The sequence below is a fragment of the Rhineura floridana genome, chromosome 12, assembly GCF_030035675.1.
Source record: "Rhineura floridana isolate rRhiFlo1 chromosome 12, rRhiFlo1.hap2, whole genome shotgun sequence".
Lineage (NCBI taxonomy): Eukaryota > Metazoa > Chordata > Lepidosauria > Squamata > Rhineuridae > Rhineura > Rhineura floridana.
The window spans coordinates 41,169,229-41,197,182 of record NC_084491.1 but is presented as its reverse complement, the minus strand read 5'-3'; the positions used below and the strand labels follow the sequence as shown (position 1 = coordinate 41,197,182).

The following is a 27,954-nucleotide window of genomic DNA, read 5'->3' as shown; positions in this document are numbered from 1 at the left end:
AAGAACCGTTGCTGAGCCGAGACAAGGCCGTCATCTGGTACACATCAATATATAGAGAACTGCCAACCAGTAGCGTAGTGGCAAATTCAGAAGTGCAGGGTCCCTTCATGCTAGTCACAGCCTTTCTGCTGTTGAGTTGAGAATAAGAAACTTGTATGCCTTCTCCCACAACAACAGACATCCCAATAAGCACAAAAGGGGAGAGTATTAGCTACCGAAAAGAGTCTTTTGAGTGGCTGACTTACCTCCTTTCACTCTGATTGGCCCCAATCAGCAGGAAAGGACAAGGAAGCATTTTAGAAGACTCTTCTCAGTGGCTAACTCACTCCCCATTCAGGCTGATTGACTCATTGGATGCTGGGGACATAGGAATGCTGCTGGGACCCTGCTCCCAAAAACATAAGAGATCTAAAGCCCCCTGAGTCGCCAGATTCCCCAGACAACCACACCCCTGCTGCCAACTAGTTTTAGCAGATTTCAGGAACCTGGGATGCTGTCTTAAAACATGGCATGGGGCCTTGTCTATGTCTACTCTGCCAGGCAGCATCTCTTCAGGGTCTCAGCCAGGGTCCTATCACCTGCTGCCTGATCCTTTTAACTGGAGACACCAGAGATGGAACCTGGGACTTTATGTATGCAAAGCATGCGCCTTACCACTGATCTGTGGTGCCTCTCCCACAGCCCAGCAGCTCTCATCGGAACATGAGTCAAAACCCTAAGACTAGAGCAGGAAAGGAACCTTTTCCAGCCCAAGGGCTACATTCCCTTCTGAACATCCTTCCCAGGACCACGTGCTGGAGGCAAAAGTTTTCTTGGAGCAACTAATGTAAATTTTACCTTGGTATTGCAGGCTAGTTTCTACACACACACTTCTCCACCCAGACAAGCAAAAGGCATTACCACAGTTCAAGGAGACTTCCCAGCCCTGCAAAACCCTGAGAGTGCAAAGCAGAGCCAGTGGGGAGGGTGTGGCCTAGGGAAAGTGGGTGTGGCCTAGAGAGAGTTCCAAGGGCCACACAGAGAGGTCTGGAGGGCCATATTTGGCCCCTGGGCCTAAGGGTCCTTTAACAAGAGGGTTTCTCGGCTGTTCCCAGATTTAGAATCCTACAAAGGTGTCTTTCCTCCCATGAAGAGCAGATGACTTCCTTAAGCCTTCAATGTGTGCTGTTTTTTTGTGGGTTGTTCTTGTTGTTTTTTTAACGCTCCGATAATGAAATGTGTCGTTTGTACCCAATATCTTCCACATTACAGTAACCTTGGAGGAACTGTATGTTGTGGTGAAGAACAGCACAGAGCAAAAGGGAGGGATTTTTTTTCTTCTGAAGTGCTTGTGGTTAGAGGATGTGACATCGTCACGCTGTGCAGCGGGAACCTGGTCTTTTAAAAAAGCTGAAAGGAACATCTTGAAAGGCTGTTATCACATCAAGGCGCAAAGAACAACTAAAAAGCCAAACGGGGGTGGAAAGGACTCCATCCTGCCCCAGAATATGCACTGGCAAAAATGTGAGTTCTGGCCTCTCTCTCTTTTTTAAATAACTAGTGTGTGATCGTAACCCCACTTACCTGGAAGTGAGTCCCACTGAATTCCATAGAACTTGCTTCCGATTAGACATTGTTAGGATTGCACGGCAGGACAATGACGGCATTAAGATCACTGCAACAATATTGTTAATTAGAGAAAGAACTGCTATTTTTTATTATCTCTTTAATTTTCCAAAGTGTTTCTCAGTCTTTATTGCATTGGACCAACTGTGAGGTAGGTCATGATTATTCACATTTTACACCGGTGGAGGGACTGAGACTGAGCGTGTGTGCCTTGCCAAGGCCCCACAACAAGACCCTAAGCAGAGATGGCCCTGAACTCTTCCAGATCTAACGTTCCATAGCATCAAGAAAGAAGGTGCCAGGGCTGAAGGCTTAGCTTGGCAGACGCCTTGCACTCTTGATCTCTGGCATTTGGCAGGGGGGGAGCAGTGCTTACGGGGTGATAAAAGGTGGCACCTTACATATGTTTTAACTGTATTGTTTTAGTATTGATATGTTTGCCGCCCTGGTCTCCTTTGGAGGAAGGGTGGGATATTTAATAATAATAATAATAATAATAATGTTGATGATGATGATGATAAGCATTCAGATTCACTCTGCCATTTAATATTACTTTGTATCTTCACTGGGTCCTGTTTGACAACCAGTGGACAGAATGAAGGTTCGTTTTTTTAACCCTCACTTTGGATCTATCCAATTTTGCTTCAAGTGCTCTTGCTAAGAATTGACACTTGCTCATTTCAATGAACTAAATCCTGACGGATCTGTGGCAATGTCTTCAAGGAAGACATTTGGCTTTTGTGCACTGGAAAGACAAGTTTTCTTGACCCGTCACTTGTTTTTCAGCACACCTACAGAATGCACAGTGTCATTCAAAGTACAATCCCAGGCCTGTTAGAAGCCATTCCTTTTGACCTTACGCTTAGCCAACAATCCTGAACATACTTACTAGGGAGTGAGTCCCACTAAATACAGTGAGATTTACTTCCAAGTAGAGATGGAGAAATTAGATTGTTTGCATTTAAATCTGAATCTATCAAATTTGCCCTTTATGAGACTTTTATAAGCAGGGCTGGCTCCAGGCATACAGGGGCCCTTGGGTATCAGCTTGCCCTGGCTCCCCAGTGGGTGGGTGGGTGTGCACCCCCCCACACATGGTCCCCCACGGCCCCCCTACCTGTCTAGTCTTTACCATTGCCCTTAATGAAGATGGTGGCCGCGGTTTCCCTAAGGGGAATGAAGCCTCCACTGCCATCTTTGTTGATGGCACACGTACGTGCTACGTGCGCACATCTCTGCCATCAACTAAGATGGCGGCAGCGGCTTTAGTACCTTAGGGAAGCTGCAGCCGCCATCTTCATTAAGGGCAATGCTAAAAAGCCGGCTGACAGGTAAGTGGGGGCGTGGGGGATGCGGATTGCGGAAGGGGAGCGGAGGGCCCCTCAGGGGCTCCTGTAGCTCCGGGGCCCTTGGGCCAGTGCCCAACCTGGCCTCCCTTTAGAACCGGCCCTGTTTATGAGAACTGAAACATAGCCTTCAAAAATTGCTCTTATCAGAATTTTGCATTGCAGTTCTCCAGCCAAGCAGTGTTTACAAAAAGGCATATTTTAGGTAAAAGTGTACATAAAAATCAATATATTTGTGAAAATAAGTAACAAAAAATGCATTATATTAAGAAAAATTGCTTGACCAAATGTGTTAATTAGTCAAAACTGTATACGAAAATTTGTTTATTAGGAGAAATTTGCACTAACATGCTGAATGATTTTCATTAGAATTTTTTTAAACAATGCACATTTCTGCAGAACTGTATTTAAGACTGGAAAAATAAGAAACACTGAGAACCGAAATTGACAGATCCTTTCACATACCTCCAAGTTGGGCAGAAGGTAGATCTGGGTCTTAGTACAATATCTGTGTATATATATAAATCTGTGCGACTTACAGCAATTTGGCAAGTATTTCTGATTCCTAATAATTCAACAATAGTAAGTAAAATGGAAAGTTGTTTTAAAAAATAAATCTCTGCCATGGATGACCTTGTGCAAATTGCCTCTCAATGTCACCTGTAAAATATGAGTAGTAATTGGCTGCCTTTCATGGGGTCTTTGTGCAGCTTTACTGCCACTTGGAGGGTTTTGTGTTAGAATCCTTGATCCATAGTAGCACAGGTGTATTTGTGGGGTGCAACAGGTAACTGACCTTATGGCCCTTCTTCCTCTGCTTTGCACTGGGCTCTGATTAGGGGGCCTCGGGGTTCTAGTGCAAAGGACACACACTAGGGAAGGAATGTTCAGCCAGTTTTGGCTATCTCAGTTTCTCAGTTTTCTAATCTTAAATTCAGTTCTCAACATTTCTGCAGCAATTTGCGATTTTTCATTTTAAAAAATGTCCATGAAAGTTCTTCAGCAGTTTAGTGCGAATTTCTCCTCATAAATACATTTTTATATGCAGTTTTGACTAATGTACATATTTTTGCAAGCAATTTATCCTGATGTAATGCATATATTTTCACCGATATTTTCATTTTGGGCACACTAATATATGCATTTTTGTAAACATTGTTTGGTTGGAGAAATGCATCGCAAAATTCAGATGAGTGTGAATTTTGAAGGATGGCTGAGTTTTGGTCCTCAAATTGTTTCAGAAAATGTGAAATTGATAAATTCAGCTTTAAATGCAAACTGAATCAAATTCCCCCCTATCCCTCACAATCTCACAAGCTTGAAGTGTGGCCACCCTGAGGTATAGATTTGTGCTGTCAGTCTCAAAACTGAAGTACCGGTAATCCCAGGAACTGCCTTACCATTGTGTTTCCCCGCACTTAACCTGGAAAGATAGCTGTTAGAACTATGAGGAGCTGAAGCCAGGAATAAATAGCTTACCTAAGGCTTCCAAGAGAGGCATAGAGTGGCTAGATAATAGTGAAGTTACAGCACCATTCTACAGAGAGATGAAAGACAAAAGATGCCTATGCGCAGTCCAGAAGCAGGATGGAAGGGTAACACTCTTCTTACTTGCAGTTCCCTGCAACTGATAATCAGGAGCATACTGTCTCCAACAATGGAGGTAGTGCACAGCAATCAGGATTAATAGCCATTAACAGCCTTTCTCACTTTTTTTTGTAATGAGATGATTTACAATTACATGGGGCAAAGTAAATTTCCAGCATGTATAATATACAGAGCATATTTCCAATGCTTTTGTCAGGATTAGTCACTATGAATCAAATGTCACTGAATGATTCATGACTGCAGTGATATTTTTTTTAAAAGGCCACAATAGTTGAAAACCAAAGAATTTCCATTTTAGAAAGTGAATCTTATCTTTTGCATCTGCCTTCTAAAAATGTATAATAGTAAGGAAAGAGTTAAGTTGTATATCATTGGTGAGGCCATTGTAAGCCTGCTGTCGGGCTGTTGCATTTGAGCATGTGCAGAGTGCCTTTTTCTTACCACAGGGTAACCACAGCCTGCTCTCATTTATTTATTTCATTCAACTTTGCTTTTTTATATAAGATATATCCTAAGTAGCTTACGAATTAGAAAAAAACAGGTAAAAACATAGCACATCAATCAATAAGAGAATCTGAAACAGTAAAACATAATGATACAGTTCATAAGATATATATAACTATAGCAGTAACAGATGCTAAAATCTGGTTCAGAAACCTACAGAGCACTAGACATTAAGATGCAATCCAATGCATACTCACTTAGGACTCATTCCCATTTAGCTCTACACTAGAGTAGGAGTGTGTTGGATTGAACAGAAAAAGACACCCCACCCATGGGATTTATACGCACAGTTAAGAAGCAAGGGAACTGAAAATCAGATTTCATCTTCTCTTTTGGGGAATGTACCATTTGGGACACTTCTAGAATGCCACTATTTTTCAGGTGGAATTCAAATGCATACCAGCAAATTAAGGTTGCACAAGTAAAATGGATTCCAGCTCTTGTACAAGAATCCCACTTCCAAAAATAATACAGACATTTTGCAGTAAAGAAAGTGATGGCCAAATGCCCTGGAAAGTGTGGGCCAACAATTGCTTATCACAACATCTTATCATGTCCCCCCCAAAATTTCAGAATGGCTGGGAGTCTTATGGGGAACAGCTAGGGGGTTGCCGCTGCTCCCTTCCAGCATCTGCCACCTGCGGCAGTTGCCTCACTTTACCTAAAGGTGGGGCCGGTCCTGAGATGACAAATATTTATTTCAAGCGATACAGTACCACAGAACTCTTATTTTTCTTTTATTTAATAAATCTATATATTCTGCCTTTTGGGGTGGGGTGGGGTAATCCTTGCAAAACATAGCCCTACTGTATGTACTTTTATGCAGGAAAAGTTTACAGGCATAAAATGCAGCCACTCACTTTTGTGGTGGTAGCCGAAGCAGAGGGGTATAGCAGCTAGCTACCCTTGCATCCTACAACTGTTCACACACAGGTTGCATAATCTTAGCTCCAATGGTAGGACTTTCTGCTCTACCATTGACTAGGGATGGCAGAAAAATTCAACTCGTTTAATCTGAAACAGTTTGCAAACCGAAACCGAGCCATCCTTCAATATTCGCACTTCTCAGAATTTTGCAATGCAGCTCTCTAGCCAAGAAATGTGTACAAAACCACATATACGTGTAAAGTGTGCATATAAATGCATATAGTCATGAAAATAATTACTAAAATGCATGATATTGGGGGGGAAATTTGCAAAAATGTTTGCAAAACTGCATGCAAAAATGGAATTAAGTAGGAGAAATTTTATTCCATAATGCTGATGAATTTTCATGAGGATTGTTTTCACTAACATTCGCAAATTGGTGCTGAAATGTGGAGAACTGAATTTGAAACTGTAAACCGCTTTGCGGTTTTATTGTAAAGTGCTTTGAGTTTTTATTACAGGCGAGTGATATATACATTTTGTTGAATGAATGAATGAATAAAATATTAATATGGGGAAATCAGAGAGAACTGAAACTGACAGGTTTGTTCTTCTGTAGGCACAATCCAGTCAAAGTCAAGCACTTTGCAGACCAACTGACTTCAGTGGAAGAGATTTACAGGATCTCTATACATTCTTTTAATTCCAATCTATTGGGTGTTTCGGTATTTGCACCAAGTTCTTCCTTGCTGTGTTTGATGCTGCTATGGGTTTTTTGGGGTGGGATGGGGTTACTAGGTGTTTTGCTTTCTGATTACTGTTATTGGTTTATTTTATGTGTTTCTGTTGTGAGTTATACTTTGTATTTTACTGTTTATGTAAACCACACCGAGAATTTGATTGGCCAGTTGGTATAAAAATTTGATAAATATGGGGGGGGATTAAATGTCTGCTCAGTCCCATTGAGTTCTATGGGGTTTACTACCAGGTAAGTGTGTACAGAATTGCAGCCTTAAGCAAATGATTAACAAGTCCCATTTGGGACTTGCAATCAATAGGTCTATCCAATGCTGCTCTTAGTCAGAGGAGACAGTTTCAATGGGTCTGTTTCTGAGTAGAAGTTGGCTATGACCTAATAGTTTAATAGGACTTGGAAAATGCTCAACTACAGCTGGGTGGATTGTTCAGAGTGGGTATCTGTGCTCCTTTACTATGACTGTATTTTTTCAAATGGACTTTTACGTAGCCACATTCTGGTCGTGATCCAACGCCCATTCATATCATAATCTTCTGAATGTTTTCTTATTTGGTCATTTGTGGAAATGCACATCAGACCATCAAAAATTCATTTATGGAATTCACTGCCACAATACAGTGCTGACAACCGCTGTCTTAGATGGATTTAAAAGAGGATTAGACAAATTCATGGGAGAAAAAGCCCTGTCAAATGATACAGATCAAGATGGTTAAATAGACCCTCCAGGTTCAGACGCAGTGTATCTCTGACTAAAATATGCTGAGGACAAACAGGGGAGGCCTCTTACTTTCATGTAGGGTTGCCAGGCTCAGGGCCTGAGACTGATCCTGTATCTTTAGGAGAAGAGAAAGTCAGCCAAGTGCAGGTGTTATTGCAACACTGTAATGGGGAAAACCACAAGGTGGAATTCTCTCTTCCCCTGCACAACTTTTAAAGATACAGAAGACCTCTGGGAGGCTGGGCCTGGCAACCAAGAGGTCTTCTGTATCTTTGAAAGTTGTGCAGGGGGAAGGGAGAATTCCACCTTGTGGTTTTTCCCATTACAGTGTTGCAAGAATACTTGGCTGACTTTCTCTTCTAAAGATACAGGATCCATCTCAGGCCATGAACCTGGCAACCCTACTTTCATGTCCTGCTTACAGGCTTCCCCAGCCACTGTTGGGGAAACGGTGCAGGGCCGAGGGTCCCACCCAGCAGGGTTCTTAACTGCCGCTGTGCAAATGAGTCCTAAAAAACAACTGGGTCCTTTCCCTGTGCAAGCACTGTTGAAATGAACAGGTGGGTGTCACATGCTTATCCTTCACAGATTCTGCAGCAGGTGAAGTGGGGGTTTGGGACCCAGTTCTGAAAGTTCTTAAGCAGTGATACCGAAAGATGAAACCATCGTGTGCTTCCATCATGTACGCCTCCTCCGGTCAGGCAAAGCCGCCTTAGGAAACAGTCAGTGGGGAGAATAAAGCTCACTGAGGCTTCATAAGCCTCCTGCTTGACTGCTAACAACATTATCAGGGTTTTTAATGGATGGCTTCTCTTAAACTGTAGCACAGGACATAGGTAGCAAAGAGAACCCCAGCAGGAAGAGGCCACATCTGCACCTTACATTTCAAGCAGTGTTATATCCCTTTAAACAGTCATGGCTTCCCCCCCAAAATCCTGGGACCTGTAGCTTGTTAAAGGGCGCTGAGAGCCATAAGGAGACCCCTATTCCTTTCACAGAACTATGGTTCCCAGAGTGGTTTAACAATCAGTCTCTCTTCCCAAGGAATTCTGGGACTTGTACCTCTGTATGGGGAAGAGGGCTCTCCTGACAACTCTCAGCACCCTTAACAAACTACAGTATATTAGGAGAAAGCTGCACTCAAATGCTGACAGATTTTCATGACTGGTGCGGAAATGTGGAGAACAGAACTTAAGACTGGGACAATGGGAAAGTGAGAGGAACAGGCATAGGGCCCATCCATACGACTGTATAATCTGCAGTGTTATAGCTTTGTGTCCTCATTGATTCACCATCATCCATATCACATTGCAAGCTAGTAGCAGAGCTTGGAAAAGTTACTTTTTTGAACTACAACTCCCATCAGCCCACTCAGTGGCCATGCTGACTGGGGCTGATGGGAGTTGTAGTTTAAAAAAGTAACTTTTCCAAGCTCTGGAGCCTAGCAGGGATTTCCGTGTTCACAAATCCACATTAGAAATACCACCAAAAAACCAATATGCTTTCCTAAATCGATAATCAATCACATTAATGTCTGTGCGCTCAGACGCAACGCCGCAGACTTTCTTGCAATAGGTGGCCCATGGGCATTCCTCCATCATATGCCAAACCCCTTGTCTCCTTCCCACCCAACAGCACATCTACAAACCTGCACATGCATTGGAATTTTTTTTTAAAAAAGCATTTCTGTGCTCTTCCAAAAAAGAACACAAAAAGCAGGCCACTGTTATGGGCAAATCACTGAAAAGGGGTGGACCTAGGGGTGTGGCCAATGCTAAAGCAATTTAGACCCCCCCCCCAAAAAGCCCACATGTATGGATTCTTGATCATCGGGTTTTCACAATAATCCGGCCACAAACAGGACATGTATGGATCTTGAGGCTACCAAAAACACGGATTTTGCTGTTCGGTATGGATGGGCCCATAGACAGATCTGTCTATCCAACGACTACTGACAGAGCTGTTTGTTCTCTCTGTGCAAACTCCATCTTGGTCAGCCTCCTCTGTTGCGAGGCTTCTACAGCCTCTTCAGTTGTTGGGGCTCAATCTTTCCAGCACTCAGAGTTAGGCACTGGACAGATAGGCCTATACGATTTCTTATTGGTGGGATTTTCCTCCTGTGCCACGTGCACCAATAATGCCTGTGTTAAAGCGTTCAGCATGCCAGGTCAGCCATATACTCAGAATTCTTCCACACTGTATAACCATCTCCATGTTTGCTCATGAGCTTTTGATCACCAAGCAAACATTCCCGGTCTGGTGTTTGCTTAATAACTTTGCACTGGGTTAAATGTTTATTGAAACACCCTGCCCCAGATGTGACCGAAGGGGGGGTTAGAGCCATTCTTTTAAGTGTCAGCTTTGCTCCAAAAAATCAAAGGCCACCCTGGGAAAGCTAGACCTGTGGCAGTTTCAGAAGAGCACCTGGGGGTTCTCTCCAACAGAACAGGCCTCAACATGCACCAGGGGAGGGGTGCAGCACAATTGACACTGTTAAGGAATCAGAGTGTTCTGGGAGACGCGCACGGTGTCAAATTGAGGCTGCGAGCTCACTGACAAAGCAATGGGAGCAATTGACAGCCAGGAAAACAAGGGTTGCCTTGTATGTGTTGATGCAGTGCTGAGTTTGGCACCAGAGTCGGAAGCAGAAGGCATTCCCACAAGAGAGCTACCTGTTACACAGCAGCAGGCCAGCCAAGGAGGAAGTCGGTACTCTGGAGATCACAGAGAGATCTCTCGCTCCAGGGCTCTCCGTTCAGGATGGCGTATATGTTGTGAACCTCCTTTTGAGATGCTGCATCCACAAAAACAAAAAATGGTCAGCGTACCTACTTCTGTGGGCTGTGTGGCCTACATTTTGTCCATGCAAATGATCAAATCCGCCATGGTGACTGAAGTAGAATCTCCACGCTCAGGTTGGAGAACTGCATCACACAATTCGGATAAGTACAGATTTCGAGGGATGGCTATGTTTTGGTTATATTGTTTTGGAGAGTGCAAATTTGATATATTCAGCTTTAAATGTGAACTGAATTGAATTGATCACCTTTTCCTAGCCGTAGCGTAGGCTATGCCTTGAAGTCAAAGCACATGTGAAGCATTTGCTCCTTGATATGAGGAAGGTAGCGACTTCTGATACTTCTGCATTGACAGTCCAGTCCAGAGGGCAACTTGTACATCACAAGTCACTGCCTAGGCTAAGGTTTTGTCTAGACTACCAATCTGCAATGGTTCTCTACCACTTTAAACAGCCGGGAGTCCCCCAATGCATCCTGGGAGCTGTAGTTTGGGGAGGTGTTCTCTATAGCAGCCGTTCCCAACCAGTGTGCCTCCAGATGTTGTTGGACTACAACTCCCATCTTCCTGAGCATTGGCAATGCTAGCTGAGGCTGATGGGAGTTGTGGTCCAACAACATCTGGAGGCACACTGGTTAGGAAAGGCTGCTGTATAGACCTATAGTTCTCAGGGTCCTGCTTTTAGGTTTCCCATAGGCAGCTGGCTGGCCAGTGTGAATACAGGATGCTGGACTAGATGAGCCATTGGCCTGACTGTGCAAGGTCTTCTTATGGTCATACGGTTCTCTAGGAGGAAGGAAAGACTGCTAAAACCAGCTGAGGCCTGTAATGTGGACATGCCACAAAGTACTGTTGACGAAGGTCTCTGTGTTTAAGTTGTGTACATTATACACAAGGTACACCACTGTTGCACACAGGGGATTAGGGCCTTGTATGCAATATTAAATGTGGTTTCTTCTCTTTTATTAAAAAAAAATGAGCACAGTGTGTGCAAAGGTGTGAGAAAGTATTCTGTGTAATTCGGTTTTTAAGATACAAGCCAAGATCCTCAACTGCCTTGAGAATAAAAGGATTTCTCTAAATTGTGATTATTATGCACCTTGAGGCTTGTGTGTGTGTTTTGTTATCAAGTGAATGTTTGCGTTTCAAGGTCTCTGCAAACAAAGATTTCCATTGTATCTCCTCATAAGCGTATTATTCTGTTATTTTGGTGTATTGTGATTATACTGGAGATGCAAGAGGGGAAAAGAAAAGCAATAGTTTGTGTTCTGGTTTACGCTGCAAAACCGATAAATTTGTCACCTGCCAAAGTGTTGGAGAGGGTGGGGAAAAGCCTGGCAGAAAGTGTGCCCTTTTGGGGTTGAAAAGCAACCAGTCAGCCATGCAAACCTTTACAGGATGACAGACTCTTTGCAAGGGAAAGTTGGCTCAATGGACAGTCAGCATGACTCATCTAAAAACCGTCCATTTCAACTAACTCGAAGAGGAAGGGTGACCGAAGGTTGGCAGGTGCTCAAAAAAGGGCTCAGCTCTGTTTTTATCTGAACATCCTTAACCGGCTGTTGCCAATAAACCTTTCCAAAATCCCTCAGCAAATTCTCAGGGCCGTTGAAAATTTCCCGTGGTCAGCGTCATCTATCACTGTGGTTTTCAAACCCTGATCGTCCTGGGGAAAGCTTGGGTTCCTCAGGAGCTTATCTAGGATGACAGTATGGTCTGAAGCAGCCTTCCCCAGTCTGGTGCCCATCAGATGATGCTGGACTATAACGCCCATCATCCCTGAGCACTGGCCATTCTGGTTGGAACTGATGGGAGATGGAGTCCAACAACATCAGGAAGGCACTGGGTTGGGGAAGGCTGGTCTGGAGGCACATGAGGCCACCACTTTGCAGAAGCTAAGCAGGTTGTAACGTGGACAGGGCCTGGATGGGTGACCACTTAGGAACCGCACGTGTGCCACCTTGAGTTGCATGATGGAAGAAAGATAGTATATAAATGTAAGGAAAAATGAATAAGAGCAGACAATAAGTGAGCGACCATCTCTCAGTGGCACATGTTTTGCCCAGGGCAGGTCCCAAATTCAATCTCTGGCATCTGATTGACTGATTTTTATTTACTATCATAGACCAAACTGATCTCTGGCATCTCTAGTTCAAAGGATCAGGTAGACCTCTCTCTGCCTCAGAGCCTGGAGAGCTGCTGCCAGCTGAGATGACAATACTAGGTTAGAAGGACCAACGGTCTGACTTCGTATAAGGCAGCTTCCTAGGTTTAAGTAGGTTTATTAAAGTCAGGGAGTGTTCAAAAGTGTGGTCCCCCTCCACTTGCCTTCTGAAGTGATACAGCCCATTCTAACACCTCAGGACTCTACCACCTCATTCTGCCCCACGGGTAGACCAGGCCAGAGTCAGGGGTCATCGTGGCCATTCATTTTCAGTGCGAGTACCCAGGACACACGAAATCACCCACTGAAATTGGGTGGGTGTGTTTATGAAAACTTCTGACATTGTGGACATTACAATTGGGAAGGCACATGAAACGCTTTCCCTTTCCCAGATAGCCATTTGTTATTCATTTCCCCTGCAGTGTAACAGCAGTGAGACGCTGAATGCTCTGGAGGTGGGGAATAAAATTTGGCTTGAATCTGAATAATCTCTCCTTTTTAATAATAATAATAATAATAATAATAATAATAATAATAATAATAATAATAATTTAAAACACACACACACACACAAAGGGCAGCTTCCAGCAGTTCTTATCTCATGATAAGAATCAGCCACTGACAAGATGCAGCGCATGGAGCAGACAGACCTCACACCGATACGTTGCTGAAGGAAGCCTTCCAAAGCAGGGCATTCCCTGCCGTCCTATCACTCCTATGGCGGTGGTGGTGCTTAGCGCAAGAGACATAACGGTGATAAGCCTTCTGCAGTTGAAGAAGCCAAGAGAGCTGGAAAGTGTATCTCAGCTTATTCTGGAGTCAAAGTTATCTCGGTTCCTTCGGGAGCCAAAGTTTTGCAAACCATCACCACCACCAAAAACATTGACTGTGGTCACATCCACACCATCCACTTAAAGGACTATTATGCCACTTTAAACAGTCGTGGCATCCCTCAAAAAATCCTGGGAACTGTAGCTAGTTACGAGTTGTTGGGAGATCCCTCCTAGAGCTACAGTTCCCAGCAGCCTTTATTTATTATTTTATTTATTTATTTATTAAATTTATATACCACCCGACTAGCAATAGCTCTCTGGGCGGTGAACATAAAATAGCATAAAAATACAATGAATAACAAAATAATACTAAAATACAATCATCAATCCAATACAATAAACATTTTAAAAAGTAAATCAGTGTAACTTAAAATGCTTCAGAGAATAGGAAGGTTTTGACCTGGCGCCGGAAGGAGAGCAGAGTCGGCGCCAGGCGTACTTCCTCGGGGAGACTGTTCCATAGTTCGGGGGCCACCACTGAGAAGGCCCTAGATCTTGTCATCACCCTCCGGGCCTCCCTGTGAGTCGGAACCCGGGGGAGGGCCTTCGTAGCAGAACGTAGTGCACGGGCCGGTTCATATCGGAAGAGGCGTTCCGCAAGATATCGTGGTCCCGCACCGTATAAGGCTTTATAGGTTAATACCAACACTTTGAATCTAGCCCGGAAACATATTGGCAACCAGTGCAAGCTGGCCAGAACAGGTGTTATATGCTCGGACCGCTTGGTCCTTGTCAGCAATCTGGCCGCCGCGTTTTGCACTAGCACCCTTAACAAACTGTAGTTCCCAGGATTCTTTGGGGTAAGCTGTGATGTCCCTGTATTTTAATATCTGTAAATATGGCAAGTGCGGTTTTATTAAGTGATATATGGTAAGTGACTGAGTGAGAGGGGGGAGTACATGGGCTAGAATGCTAGAGAATGCTGTATGAATATTGGCTGAGTGTTTGAATGGCTGAAGGTATAAATGAGAGGATGACAGTTGGGAGTCACCCCTTTCTTTTATATTTTGAAAAACTCACCTTTGGACTACAGTTTTGGGAGGCAATAAACCCTTTGTTATAATTGTATAGTCTTGTTTTGTCAATTTGTAAATTGCTTTTATACCAATTTTTGTTTTGGGGGTTCTGACTTTGGTCTCACCTGCACTATAACTTTAAAGGAGTATGATCCCACTTTAAAGAGTCATGGCTTCCCCCAAAGAATCCTGGGAAGTGTAGTTTGTGAAGGGTGCTGAGAGTTGTTAGGAGTCCTCCTATTCCCCTCCCAGAGCTTCACTTCTCAGAGTGGTTTAACGATCAATCCCACTTTCCCAGGAAACTCTGGCACTTCAGCTCTGTGTGGAGAATTGGGGACTTCTGACAAATCTCAGCATCCTTAACTAATGATGTTTCCCAGGATTCTTTGGGGGAAGTGGCATGACGCAGCGTAAATGAGGCCTTTGTCTGTTTGCTTGTTTTTATATCCTTGGGCACCTTCTCCTTTATTTTTATTTTTCCTGGTGTTGGAACCCGGAGCTTAAAATCGTACTTAGCAAACAGCCTGTAGTTTTGATAGTTGATTCATGGATTCCTAAAAGAACAGCCTGCTGTAGGATCCCTGTTATGGGGCCAATCAGTGATGGGGGTGCAGGGCAGGATTTGCCCTGGCCAGACTACCATCCCCAAATGCAGTGCTTTACATCTCACCATATAAATGAACGTCAGCCATGAATGGTGACCACAGGAACTAAGAATCAGGCTGCTCTTACCTGCCAGCCTGGGCTGTTTTGTGGTGTGCTAGAATGTGAGTCATTCATTCCCCAAGGTTGCTTGCCTGTTCATCTATAAGAAGATTGCACCACTTGTGCAGTCATACATATCAATGCACATGGAGGTTTGCAGAACATAAGTAAAAGGGGGGGGGAACTTTCCTGCCCCAAGGAGCTTGCAATGTTAATCTTGACAAAGATGTGGAGAGGAGGAGGGAAGATGAGAGGCTGTGGAGAAGTTGAAGATAAACAGGAGACATGGGAAAGTTGTCAACGGGAGCCATGTGAACAATGAGGGTCCATGTAGGGTTACCAACCGTACTCTTTTAAGAGTAGATGTACTCTTTTTGAGATGGTGCAACAGGATACTCTTACTTTTCACTTATCGAAGCCAAATGTACTCTTTTTGAAATGACAAAATGATGGTAACCCTAGGTCCATGGGAATTATGGGAAAGTTGAGAGCAACAGGAAATATACATGAGCAGATAGACTTGTTAATACCCATGCTTTGTTTTTGTTGGTGATGTGGACTAAGTGTTGTCTTGATGTGCATCTTACTTACTCCTGAATTGTTTACTCCATTCATGGGGGGGGGGGAAATGATTGTTTCCTTAAATTTCTAGCCTACTCTATCCCCAGAGCTTGTTGCAATATGCACTTTGCTGGAAAGAAACAGCTGAAAACAATATATTTTTTATTAAAAACTGGATCAGGCCAGCAACTCAAGAGCTAGATGTGATCATGAAAAGCATGTGACTATGGACTTTGGCACAAGCGTATGAACAGATCCATCAAGGATTGAATTATAGCGCCCAGCAGCACCTTGTAAAACTAGACCAAAATTCTCAGATGAACCTTCAGACTTGCATAAAATAATATTCTTTGCTTATAATTTCTGTCCATCTGTTCAGAAATCCAGAAGAATTGGATTACATTTTCTTAACAGGCTTTTTTGACGGATGGCTTTGAAACCAGTATATATATTTTTCCAGCCAGGTATTTCTTGTTCATTGCAAAATGTTAGAAATACGTGTGGGTAAATAAAAAATATTTACAGAACAATCCCTGATAAATGCAAAGCAGTTTCCTGGTACTTGCAGTTAGAGGAGACTCTGGATGGGGGTAAAGTGTAATTGCATGTAGCAGATTGACAAGTGGACCTTTTGCAAAGCTTTTCTTGATCCTGCCTGGCGATCCAGATCCAAAATCCAAAGTTAGGACTTGGAAGTTCTGTGTTGACTCTAAAGAGCTTTGAATTGATGCTGTAAGGAAGTTGTGGAGAACCTCAGGCCGGGATGGGTGGAATGTGACCCTCCAGGCATCTGTTTGGCCCTCAGGACTCCCCTCAGCCTATACCCCACTGGTTGTAGTGGTGAGTGGGCTTACGTGTTCCAATGGACCCTGTGAGTGATGCCGTCAGGAGTCATGTACTCCTAGCAGGGTCACCCATGGCGATAAGGTCAAGGGAGAGGAACCAGACAAAGAACGATCCAAGAAAGTCCTCAATGGTAGAACAGGTGGAGGATAACAATGTGTATGTTACAACGGCTGTGAAGGCGGATGAAGGCTGCAGCAGATATAAGACTTCCAATCATCGTGGTACCCATGCCATTGGATCAAAGTCTTTTCCCGTCAAGATTGTGTGTTGATCATTGTGCATCGATCTCCCCACATAAAACCAATTCACGCACAGGCGTCTTCCAACCAAATTTTCTTGGAAGGCAATCTTACTCGGCCACGAGTGATCGCCAATGAATGAATGAATGCTCAGGCCCCATCTCTTATTCTGAGGCCACACACCCCACTGGCCCTGTTCCTCGCCCTCTTCAAGTGCTATTGCCTGGGTGAAATATATCCTTGGACTGCTTCTTGCTTGCCTGGATGAAAAATGGAGAGATGTGGGGTGGGTGGATGAAGAAATTTCTGACTGTGTTGTGTGGTTGGAATGTAGCTTATTGTTCAAAGGCAATAGTCAGGTCTGTTGCTCTTCCCACTTTTGCCTCTGGCTACGCCTACTGTTGCCTCTGGCCACACCCACAACTAGCACCCACCCCCCATCCCCTGAAGGCTGCTCACGAGGGAACAGAGTCCACAGGCTGATTCTCCACTCCTGTTGTAAAGCCAGGGCTGACCACCAGGGGCGCCATGAAGGGAATGCACTGGGGGTCAATCTCTGGACCCTTCTCATGCTTCGGGACAGACCGCTCCTCAGAAATATACCTCTGTCTCTGTTCAGCACACTACTTCTCCATCACGTGTGATTATCGAAGGCTTGCAGGCCGGTGTTTTGCGGCAAACGGCGCCTAAAGGTACAAACACAGAAAGGTAAAATGACAGATAAAACCGTCTGTTAAATGACTTCTCTCACCATACAGCTGGCAAACGGAAAGTTCTTCACCTGGCACCCTAAAGTCATATACCAGCCATTGCCACCAAAGCAGCCAGTCACCTCTTGTAACCTGAGGGCCTTTTAACTGGAGATGCCTGGGTCCTTCCACGTGCAGAGCAGGTCCCCTGCCATGTGACTGTGGTTCTTCCCCTTAGCAATGAAGGTGCTGGGTGGCACTCTCTGGGGAGGATCATCCAGAAACAGGGCAACACCTCTGAAAATGGGGACAGCTGTTAAAAATTAGCTACCATCCAAGGGCTTACTTATACCTGCCAATCCCTTTCATCCAGCTGCCTTTTATTTCAATGAGATCCACACAGGAAAATTTCCTGGCGTATCGCACCATTTGTTACTTAGCGGGAGGGCAGATGCCGTCTGGACTTTTCCCCCTTGGGCACCTCTGCATAGGTGATACACGGCATTTCCACATGGAATTGCACATTTCTGTGTTTTCCCATTTCTGGATCCCCTAATGATCTAATGATATTCCTCTGCCTTTTGCACCAGTACTAAAGGATACAACCCTTTTCAGGGAAGGAACATGGCTGAGTAGGATAGGACATGCTTTGCATGCAAAAGGTCCCAGGTTCAGTACTCAGGGTCTCCAAGTAGAGCTGGGAGAGACCCCTACCTAGTGAAGACTGGTGGCTCCAATGTCAGCGGGGCAGTGAATCCACTCCAAGTTTTAGTCTGAACGTTCAAGGAGTGTCCAAGGTGCTGTTGGCTTTCAGCACCTTCGCCAGCCCCTGGAAAACTCGGCCTAAAACCTGGAGTGGATTCACTGCCCCACTGAGATCGGAGCTACCAGTCTTTACTGCCCCTGCCTCGAACCGTATAGAGCAGCTGGTGGCCAGTATCAACAATGCTGATTAATCTGACTCAATATAAAGCAGCTTCCTTCATTTCTGCATTCCACCTTTCGAGTTGTTTATGTTTTGATATGGCTTTGATGAACAAGGTGAAGCTGGACTTCTCTGGAGAATGAACAGGTCTGTTGCCTGTTTGATTAGGAAGTTGGTGTGTGAATCAGCTGGGATATACATGCAGATTGCAATCAAAGCGCTGTGCCACAGAAAAGGTTGCTATCAAGGGATATATCAATATTTCCTTATTTCCCAAAGCTTTGATATAGTGGCAAGTTGTTGCCGCGGAATATTTTACGTGTGATAATGCTTACCTGTTTCAGATACTGGACCGAATTGGGTCTCCTTGTGGCTGATAACGCAAGGCTTCAGAGTGGCTTTTTGGCTGACTGCCAGCTTGATTATTCAGAGGAGATATCAGCAATCCATTGACTCAGATATTATGATCTGCACCTATTCTAATTTGCTTTTTTTTTTTTTTAAGGGAGGGAAAGATCAGGGCATGTCTACACTACACATTCAACCCAGCTTCACATCTGTTTACCTGTCACGGCTCCCAGTCAAGGAATTGCAGTCCCACAAATGGCCTGGGTGACCCCCAACACAGCATCCTCAGCTCAGTGCACAGCAACTTCATAATATGAGCGGAGGGTTTGTTGCTGTTGTTGCTGTTAATTAGATTTACCTGAACATCCCAAGCAACTTACAACACAAATGCATATATCATACCATAAAAACAATTCAATAAAACAACCGCCACCATCCATATAGCCACAGGAAACTTTGGCAGCCCACTAATAACAAACAATATCATTGTAGTCTATCAAAGACCTGGGGGAAAGGAAAAGCTTTACCTGGTGCCGAAGAGATGTCAATGAAGAATCCAGGCAGACCTCAGCGGGGAGGACATTCCCCAGATGGGAAGCCACAACTGAAAAGACCCTGTCCCTTGTCACCACCCTCCAAGCCTCCCTTGAAGTTGTAGCCAGCAAAGTCATTGCTCAAGCAGAACAACTTCTGCTCATGCAATAGAACTTCCCCTCTCTCTCCTTCTGTACTACCCTTGCACACCTCCCAATCCGCTCTCTTTTGGCACCTAAGTGGTATATAAATTAATAAACTGTAATAGTAATGATTTTTAAATTTGTCTTTTTTAAAAAACTGAAGAAGACATATTTGAAGGGCTAAGGAAGAAAAATAATGGTCAATTCCTCCCCCCCCAGCTTCTGCACCTGAGCCGCCGCTGCCCTTGCCACGTCCCTATCAAGGTGTCCGTGTCAAAGAGCCAGTAAAGGAGCTCCTGAAGAGAAAGCGTGGCAGTGTTCAGAATGCAAACGTGGCCACCACAGCAGCAACAACGGTAGGAAAGACCGTGGGCAAACCACAGTTCGTGGGCAAAATCCTCTCTCTCTCTCTCTGTTGATTCGTATAGGTTTCCATCTTGATGTCGCCTACACAAAACCTTCCAGGTTTACACTTTGGTTTGGCAGACCTGAAATTAAGCTTTGTTCAACCTTCATTGAGCAAACGTTTAATTTTAAAATTGAGTCGGGAGAAGTTGCGGGCAACACCTACATAGGCACAGCTGAAATGCAGATACGCCGTGGGACAGGATTGCTTATATACCCCCCTTTTTTTCCTGGCCTTTCATTCTCCAAGCAGAGGCGCTATTGGGACCATTTTGTTTGCTTGCTTGCTTGTATGATTTCTACCCCACTCCCTACACCACAAGGTCCCAGAGTGGGATATTACAGGTTAATGCACAGTTCTAAAAACAAGTAAAACCATTAGAATAACTAAAACAGAACAGTGTAGGTTCAATAAAAGTGGATCCCACAAAGCAAAATAATTGTCAGAAGCCATGTGAAAGAAGCGCATCTTCAACATAAAATGGAAGCTATACAAAAAAGGTGCTAGACACTCTGCTGGAAGGAGGACCCACAGTTTTGGAGCTGCCACAGAGAAAGCCCTCTCCCGGGCCACAATCCTCTGCATTTCTGTGACAGCAGAACTACCAAAAGAGGCCCTTTCCACATCCATGTGCTGGGCTTGAAATCTCATTTGGGAGTAGGGTTGCCAGGTCCATGCCCTGAGACTGATCCTGTATCTTTAGGAGAAGAGAAAGTCAGCCAAGTGCAGGTGTTCTTGCAACTCTGCAATGGGAAAAACCACAAGGTGGAATTCTCCCTTCCCCTGCACAACTTTTAAAGATACAGAAGACCTCTGGGACGCTGGGCCTGGCAACCAAGAGGTCTTCTGTATCTTTAAAAGTTGTGGAGGAGAAGGGAGAATTCCACCTTGTGGTTTGTCCCATTGCAGAGTTGCAATAACACTTGTGCTTGGCTGACTTTCTCTTCTAAAGATACAGGATCAGGATCAGGCCCTGAGCCTGGCAACCCTATTTGGGAGTGAACTTTGGTCACATATTTGAGCACTGCTGAAATGAGTTTCCTAGCTGGCCTCTGAGTAATAGTTTCTATGGTGTTTATGTTTCTCAAATAACTGATATCAAACTATGATTTTCCTTTAGGTGTTTTTCCCCCATCAGCCAGTCCCCTCCTATTCACCCACTGGTAAGTGTTTCAGTACTTCTCTCTCTCTGTGTTTCCATCTCTTTGTTCACTGGTTTGAATTTCTGGCCGTCTTTTAGCCTAACTCTCCTAGGATGAGGGAGAAATTTGATTCAGTTTATACTGAAAGGCAAAGCTATCAAGTTCACCTCTCTAGCAAAATGGAACCAAAAGGCAGCCACCCTTCAAAATTTGCACTTATCCGAATTTTGCGATGCAACTCTTCAAGCCAACAATGTTTATAAAAATGTATGTCTTAGGGGAAAGTGTCCTTAAAAATAAATATACTTGTGAAAACAACATACAAAAATGCATTATATTAGGAGAAATTGCTTGCAAAAAAAAGTGTGCATTAGTCAGAACGGCATACAAAAGTGTGTGTATTAGGAGAATTTTGCCCTAAAATATGAAAGAAATTTCATGAGGATTTTTTTAAACAAAATAAAAATTGCAAATTGCCATAGAAACGTGGAGAAATGAATTTAAAATTGGAAAAATTAGAAACTGGGAGAACTGAAACTGACAAAGCCTTCCACCCCTCCCCAGGCCAGATCTGCACAGATTTGGACTTTGTCAGTCCTGCATTACCGGTGATGGATGACGGATCGCTCTGTTCCGGGTGGTTGACACAACCTTCTCCAGCCTCTCTGCAACCTTTGACCCAGTGGGCCACCTACCCAGATTACATGTCACATGAAGCAGTCAGTTGCCCTTATTCAGCAGACATGTATGTCCAGCCCATGTGCCCTAGTTACACCCTGGTGGGAACTTCTTCGGTGCTGACTTATGCATCTCAGCCACTAATCACAAACTTTGCGGTGAGTTTGACTGGGTTGGGGCAATGGGTCTGTTCTATTATTTTTAAAGTTGTTCTTGAACAAGATTTATATACCTCTTAATAAAAACAACAACTTCTAATACAAGCAGTTTACATAAAACAATATAAACAATTCATGACAATACAGATAAAATCAACAAATTTTAAAAACACATCAACATAGGCCCCTTCTGCATTATATTGCAGTATTATACCACTTTAAACAGTTATGGCTTTCCCCAAAGAATCCTGGGAACTGTGGTTTGATAAGGGTGCAGAGCGCAGAATGAATATTATGTGGCCCTTGTAAAAATCTCAGTTCCATAATCAAGGCAGTCAAGTGGGTACATATGGTGACCCGTCAAGTGAAATTGTCTCAAGCTGTTGAGGGCTTTATATACTAATAGTAACCCCTTGAATTTGGCCCAATAACAAATCGGCAACACTGCAGGTAGGGTGATACGAGGGTCTAATTATATTTGCACGTTTGCTGCACATTTGAGCCTCCCTGCAGCCGGTGTCACAAATGAATGTTGTTAACACAGACATCCTAAGTGTACATCATCAGGACTGGCTTTCCTATGATGCAGCAGCTCTGCCTTAATGAACGGAAACATATTTTCTTCATCAGATATCAAAATGCCTTGGGGCACCTCTACATATTCTAGCCAACACAGATTTTCCATTTGCATTATAGGCGTCTTTTTGAGCTTCAGCAAATATTCGAAAGAATTGGAAACCCACAAGTCCCACTCCTCAGTTATGCCATTTTTATTTGAAATTCAGATTTTGACAGTGAAAGATTCCCGTCAAGATTGCACGGTTCCCAAATACTGTCATGTGTTAATCATCAAGTATGGAACATAGGAAGGTGCTTTATGCGCAGTCAGACCATTGGCCTATCTATCATTATTAATTAATTAATCAATTAAATAAATATATATCTCACCCATCCTCACGAAGCAGCCCATCTAAGTGCAGTACACTGACTGACAGCTGGTCTCCAGGATTTCAGACCAGGGTCTCTCCCAGCCCTACCTGGAGATGCTGGGGACTGAACCTGGGACCTTCCGCATGCAAAGCAGATGCCCTGCCACTGAGCTACGGCCCTTCCCAGTGTGGCCAGTTGTCAAATATCAAATATTGAAAATAAGCATAACTGAGCAATAAAGATGCCATGTGCAATATGCAGTGAGCATTTTGCAAATATTTAAATACCCGGTGGATGCTTGCTATCAGAATTCTCAGAGGACCATCACAAAGAGAATTTTTTAAATGCAAATTCTCTTTGGCTCTAGTTTAAGCACAGACTGTTACTTATTTAAGCTTCCTCATATGAGAAGGAAAAACGTTTAGGAGGTCATTGTTTACAGCTCAGGGAAAATGAAAGATGGAGTCAGAAAGTATAGTCATCAGCTTAGCATTGCCTTTGACTAACGAGGAATCTCCTGGCTCCAAACTGCAGCCTGTGAATTGTTGTAACTGATGAGAGCCATAAATCGCATTGTTCTGCCTTGCTACCCAAAATATCAAATATCAGATCTGAATATCTGCAGGGAGAGCCTAGATCATGATACATACCCGTTTTCTTCCCAGTCTGTTTCCACCTGATATTTGCACAAAGTTCCTTGCAGCTGCCTTTTAAATGCAATTAATAATAATTTTATTTGACGGCTTTGGAGAGTGCTTTACATTTTAAAAAAAACTCAAAGGGGGTCCATGGGTAGAAAATCCAACATCTTGATGTGCATTCTTTTAAGTTGTTCTTTTCCAGCATTTTGTGAGGATAAGGTAAGAGTATAATCAGTGGAGTGGAGAGAGATAGAGGGAGGGAAGAGGGAGTTTTCCTCTTGCTGATATGTATTGTTCCTTGTTTCCTTTCCAAAAATCAATAAAATATACATTTTTTTAAAATTCACACAAACCATTTTTAAAGTGGTAACTATCTGGATATTGTAGAAAAACGTAAGTTACGTAAAGTTACATAAGTTACGTAAAGTAAAAACAGCTGTTTGGCCTCACCCCCAAGCAAAGACCTGATCCCCCATTGATTTCAGGAGTGGTAGTTGGGGGAATCCACAGACTTTCCATACTGAAGTCCCTTTTATCTGTGAGGCTTCACTGCACTGGAATTCTTTGCAAAAGTAGTTACCGTTGACAGGGCACAATGTAGGGGATCCAACGCTTTATCTTCCTTGTTTATAGCAACATCCCGAGCTGCATGCCACAGCAACCTGCTATAAAAGGTCGGAGGATCTTAAGTCACATGCTCTGTTCTGGTTTTGTTGCTTGTTTTACTCAGGTACACGCACACCTCCCCAGGCAGTCACTGCACATTCATGGAGTAAGCCCTCCATGACGGGGAAAGAAGAAGCAATCAAGTAATTAATTACATTAATTTCAGCCCTAGTGGATAGCAAAACGAACAACGTAGGTTTTAGCAGATGCCAAACTACAGTGGAATGGAAACAGCATTGCTTGCAAAGAACACAGGGCCAGATGTAAATTGCTTTCTCCTTACATCCCTAGTAAGGCGGTCCATCCTGTATCCATCAGGTGCAGTGTTGTTTTCAGTCCGCTCTAGTTCAGCTTCTGCATAAAACAACACTGTCTATTTTGCTGCTGAAGCCGAATATAACATAATTAGTTATGGGTGGTATTCAGTGCTAGGCCTACTTAGAGTACACCCGCTGAAGTTGATAGGCACGACTAACTTAGATTCATTATTTTCAGTCAGTCTGCTCTGAGTGGGGCTTAGTTAAATGCAACCCTGTGTAATTAATTGCGTAACATGATGTCACACCATTGATTTCAATGGAAAGAAAGGTCAGGAAAATGGGGGAGAAGACAATGACATTTCCAGACCTAAAGAAATGACAGCAGTGAATACAGAATGTGTCCGCTTCCCAGATTTCCGTTCTGGGTTGAGAATGAACACACGAATCGACGTGATTTCCAGTACCAGTTCCAAATCCGTAGGAATTCTCCGCCATCCCTAATGGGAGGTCTAGTCGAGACCCTGAGCAAGGCAAGGAGAGAGGACAGACAGAGGGAGTGTAGGAACATGCAAAGTGGCCTTGTGTCAGGGTCAGACTCCTTCTCCATCTAGCCCAGTAATATCCACCCTGACTCTCCTGCAGAGATCTCGCCTATTTCCTCTTACGTGGCCTTTTTTAAACTGGAGATGCCAGAGAGTAAACTTGAAACCTTCCGCATGCAAAGCATGGGCTCTGCCATTGTTTTCTGTGGCCTTCTTTCCCTCCCCTCCCAGGCATTTAATAGCATCAGTTAGCAGAGTCTATTTATTCATTCGTTCTGGGCAGCTTTCGTGGTTCTCCGCCAACTCCCATTCTGTTCTCACACAATTCCTCTACGAGTGGACCAGAAGTAGCTGCCGTGGTGGGGCTGAGCCACGGAGCCTCCTTCCTGGCACTGGGGCTGCTACAGCTTCTGCAGATGGTGCTAGGGAGGGCAGGGGGGCTGAGAGATCAGGGGTCTGTGCTTGTACTGGCAGGGGTATTGGGTTGGCTCTGCTAGTGTGTCCATGCCGCCTTCTCCCCTCACCACTGTTCTGCCCCACCTGTGAGCCCCATCCAAGTAAGCTGTAGCAACATTGGTCTCAGAGGGGCTGCTCTACCACTCCGCCTGGCTGCTACTGGGTTGGTCCAAGGTCACCTAGGGAGATTCATGACCAAGCGCAGATCTGAACCTGGGTCTCCCCAGTCCTAGACCATCACTCTCATGGAGGGAGGGGAGAGCCGTGGTCCTCCAGAGGTTGCCAGACTCCAGCTTCCCGCTTCCCTGCCTAACAACATCTGTAAGGCCACAGGTTTCCTCCACCACCACCAGTGCTTTAACAACTAAGTCACACTCTATCTCTTAATGAATTAAAATGGTTCTTTGTTAGCTTTCTACGGTGTTTCGTTTTGGGGCTTTTCACCTTAATTGTTGGTTCTTGTGCTTCTTTTTAAGTCTGATATTGTTTTAAAGATGAGACTTTGTAAGACATGTTGGGGACCTTACAAGTGAAGAGTGGGGAATGAATAAATAGATACGGGTGAGCATCAGCTGGAGCTGGTTGCAAAACCTCTAGAGCCTGGGGTGACTAACCTGTGGCCCTCCAGATGTTGCTCGGCTACATCTCCCACCATCCTCTTGACCATTGGCCATGCATGCTGGCTGGAGATGGTGAGAGGCTGAGCTCAACAACAGTTGGGGAGCCACAGGTAAGCCACCCCTGCCTTAGCGAAACACAACTGACGGGTCGGTGTGGTTTTTCTTTTTTAATCAAACAGGCAAGATCCACCTCTACGCCAGCTGTTGTGCCTCACCTGGACGGCATGGACCAGCAAGCTCCTCTGAGCTACTTCCCATGGACTCAGCCCATCTCGACGTTACCAGCGGCATCCCTGCAGTATCAACCAGCTTCAACTGCCATCCCCGCACCCCAGTTTCTCCCCCTTCCTATTTCAGTCACGGATCTGGTCCCTGAAGAGCTGGAGGACTCAAGGAAGGAGATGGGCACCCTGACCATCGAGAAGCTCCTTCTGCAAGACGAAAACAGTGGCGCGTATGATCTAAGCAACAGCCTCCCAGTTGAAGGCCTTTAAAACCAGAGTTTCGGCAAACAGGGATAGTATGTGAAATGTCTCAAACCTTTGTGGCTCAAGGGCAAGTCAGCTCTCTCTCTCACTCTCTCTCCTTTGGATGTTAAAAGTCGAGCTTGTTTTTTGTGTTGCTGGAGCCTCTTTCCAGGGTCTGAAACATGTTGCAGGGAAATGCCACTCTCTCTCTCTCAGGGGGCGGGGGGCTTCGGCACCTGTTTTTTGGCACAGAAATGTAGCAGCCAAGCCCTGCAGTCAGGAATACCACACAGAGAACAGGGTCCTCCCTTCAGGATGGAGGCATGAGGCATAAAAACAGGGAGACAGTTGCAAGGCAGGCCAAGACAACAATCTTTCAGCAGAAGTGCAATCTGGGAAACTCACTGCTCCTTAATTTCTATGGGCAGTGCTGGCTCAGCTTCTGCATTACTCTAGAAAAAAGTCGAAAGGGTTGGAGGAGAAGACTGCCGCCCTGGGCTCCTGCTGGGAGGAAGGGCGGGATATAAATTAAAGAATAAATAAAGACACATTTCCCCTCCCTCTCTCCTTCCCCCCCAGACCCTGGGACAACCGGATCTGGGATAGGAGGCAGATGTGTTCAGTCCCACTGCCCATGTTTTTTTTCAGTTGTAGCCCTTCCCCCTCACTTACTCATGGATTTCTAAGGTGGTGCCTTTCCTGGTGTGCCATCTCCATCATTCCCCTCTCCCAGCCCCTCCCCCAGCTCTGTAGTTGGGGGGACAAATGGGGACACTGCACCCCCTGCAGAGCTGTGCTTTCCCCTCACCCCAGGATTTTTTGGGGGAAATTGTCTTCTTTTTAATTTGTGACATAACAGACAATGACAACTCCATTTAAAGAATAGTGGCTTGTTTTAAGAACAGGAGCGATTTAAGAATAGGACCCTCTGAAAGATTCAGTGAATAAGGCAATGTGAGCACCCAACTAAAGGCTCATCTGGAAGAGCCCACAAAAGTTCACTCACTGAAGACTTTCCCTGACTGAGGGTGGATTTTTCATGATCACAATCGCTCTAGAATTACTTAAGTGATCCTGAAAAAAAACCAGTCTGTATATTAGTAACATAACATTTGAAGAGTTAATATTAGAACTTTGTATTATGGATTAAAGTGAGACTTCCACTCCTTGGATTTTCCTTTGCTCTGATTTTCATTTTCATTTTCAGTTGTATTCTCTACCCGGCCAGCAATAAAGAAGCATGTTTGTTTGCCTGCAGTAAGAAGCAAGCGTCCGTTTATTCTGCAGTTATTATGATGAGTAGAGCAGGATTGGGTTCTTATTGCTAAAGGGTGAAATAAAGAGATAACTTAAAGTGATTTGAAAAAATGTCTACCCTAAGTTACCCTTTCTGAACTTACAAGATGTGAACAGGGTGGTTCATGACAGATGCTCTTGGAGGTTACTGATTCATAGGATCGCCATAAGTTATAATCAACTTGAAGGCACATAACAACAACAACAAATTACCTTTTACTCTTTTAAACCTCTCACTATAGTCACAATCATAGTGGCTATTTCTTCTTCTTTTTCTTGTATACTTGATGGCGAATGATAAAAATAGCCCTAGAGGAATAGATACATTACTGCCTTAGCTAGCTGTCTGTTTGGCTACCTGGGCTGTAACGCAGGCCTAATTTCTGATTTTCCCTATATGCGTATATGTGCATGAGGCCTTTTTGGGGTTTGAGGACAGAAAAATCAACCCAGCAACCAGTAAAACATCCCAATTGCTTTCCACAATT

General features: G+C 44.3%; 1 protein-coding gene across 1 annotated transcript; it reads left to right on the top strand.

The window, feature by feature from the left end:
* Positions 1-1,436: 1,436 nt before the first annotated feature.
* Positions 1,437-27,320, top strand: POU2AF1 (POU class 2 homeobox associating factor 1). Its single transcript, XM_061592780.1, has 5 exons — positions 1,437-1,503; positions 19,424-19,560; positions 20,731-20,773; positions 21,317-21,588; positions 25,883-27,320. Exons 1-5 carry the CDS (start codon positions 1,488-1,490, stop codon positions 26,195-26,197), a joined length of 783 nt encoding a protein of 260 aa, XP_061448764.1. The 5' UTR covers positions 1,437-1,487; the 3' UTR covers positions 26,198-27,320.
* Positions 27,321-27,954: the final 634 nt, after the last annotated feature.